This window comes from Sinocyclocheilus rhinocerous, unplaced genomic scaffold (assembly GCF_001515625.1).
Source record: "Sinocyclocheilus rhinocerous isolate Xijiao unplaced genomic scaffold, SAMN03320098_v1.1 scaffold6193, whole genome shotgun sequence".
Lineage (NCBI taxonomy): Eukaryota > Metazoa > Chordata > Actinopteri > Cypriniformes > Cyprinidae > Sinocyclocheilus > Sinocyclocheilus rhinocerous.
In genome coordinates this window covers 107969-109790 of record NW_015641664.1, presented here as the reverse complement: position 1 = coordinate 109790, position 1822 = coordinate 107969, and the positions used below count along the sequence as shown (strand labels likewise).

Genomic DNA, 1822 nt, shown 5'->3' with positions numbered 1-1822 from the left:
TGAGGGTGATTAAATCATGGGGTAATTTTCATTTTTGGGCAAACTATCCCTTTAATAATCATGCTGTCTAAACCGTAATTTTATATTGGTCCACTATCCATATGATGAATTTTACACTCAAAACATATGCTTAGTGTCACTAACAATGGGAGGTGTATTTTATTAACTCTGACCAATCTGTTTTTGTGTTTTCAGAGTAAATTGAGACCAAAGGATAACACCATCAGCGATCATGATGGCTGTCATCTGGTCCCCGGGAATAAATGAGGACTTTCCCCATGATGAGACCCTGCAGTACCTGCTCATTCTGTGCTCCAAAGTAGCTCTGAACACATTAGTTCTGTCTTTCTGGAGGCACAGCATTCTCAGGTCACTCCTGGGGCTCTGCAGCATCTCTATGTACGTGGCAGACATGCTGCTGGTCAGTGCTGTCACCAGCGCGTGGCTCTTCAAAGAACACCTTCCCACCTCCACCTCGATGTGCTTCATCCTGGCGCATGGATCGGCTGTCTACGCCCTGCTTCCTCTACCCATACTCATCGCTGGGGCGCTTGACTATGCCAGCTACCCATACCTAGACGTTAACTCAAGCTCTCAGCGCAGGGCTGTAAGTTACTGCATTGTGGTTGTGCTTATGTGGACATTAGCGTGCGGTTACACCTACAACTACACGGACACGCAACCTATGGAGATTTACAAAGACAACGTGAGAGTCCTGGTGTGTCGCGTTCATGGATCTAGTGTAGTGTTTCAATTTAGTATGCAGTTATCTATTGCAGTGGTCCTCATACTACTGCTTTATTTTAAGAAGATGATTGGTTGGATCAGAAGAGCCAATAAACTGGCAGAGAAAGATCAAATCTCCCTGTACAGTCAGGTTGGGGGATGTGGCAATTCTGAAATTCAAGAAAGTTCCCCTCCTCTATTTGTCAGTCTGACTCTAGGATTTGCTTTGAACTGGATGCCCTACCTTTTGATGTGTTTGGTATGTGCCTTGGTGGGCTTTGTGGTGCCAGCTTATGCCAGTGTCAATCTTCTGTGGATGGCCTGCACCAACAGTGTACTGGTTGGCATTGCCTTTTGGTTTAGGAGTGATGGGAGTGGACCTTTAGGAAAATTCCCAGACGACACTTGTTTGTGGAACATCTACTGGCACTTGAGCAAAGGAACTTCACCAACTGTGGACGCAAACCTTACTACGAGATTATACATAACGGTTCACAAGCCTGCTATGACTTTTCGAGAGATCTAGCCTAAAACATTTGAAGGCTGACATGATACTCTGTCTTGCAATCATACATGTTATGAGCAAGTTCAAATCTATAGCGGTGTTACAAACATTGTGAGCTCCTTGGCTATAAGTCACAATGAAGCAGAAGTAGTGACAGATATTTTCTTTTGTGTGATGTAACAGAATTACTGGGGAAAAATGTAGAATGAAGACTTGCCTCTATCCAATGATTGAATTTTGACATGTGGGTGTTCACTCAAAAATGAGTGAAGGGTTTATTTAAGAAGACTAAATGAATGGAGATGTCCGGCATACATCACCAAAGAGAAGTCATTTTGATTAAACATTATGACTAGGTCAAAAAAAGTTTAAAAACAATGAAATGCACACATGGATCATTCACAGTAAGATCTATGCAAAATACTTTAGCAGAATTTAGGCAGAAAAATGGTGCTACTTTCTAAGACGCCTCATTTAAAAATCTAATTCTAAGCCACTATCACAAGTAAACTTCACAACGGATGCAATCCCAGAATGCACTGCTATAAGCTAAATGAAAACAAATCCAACATGCCAAATAAATCAAGAGAA

General features: G+C 42.2%; 1 protein-coding gene across 1 annotated transcript; it reads left to right on the top strand.

The window, feature by feature from the left end:
* Positions 1-206: 206 nt before the first annotated feature.
* On the top strand, positions 207-1822 carry LOC107755273 (probable G-protein coupled receptor 160; the record flags this gene model as incomplete). Its single annotated transcript, XM_016572019.1, has 1 exon — positions 207-1822. A coding segment is annotated over one exon (1046 nt), but the record flags the coding sequence as incomplete, so codon positions are not given.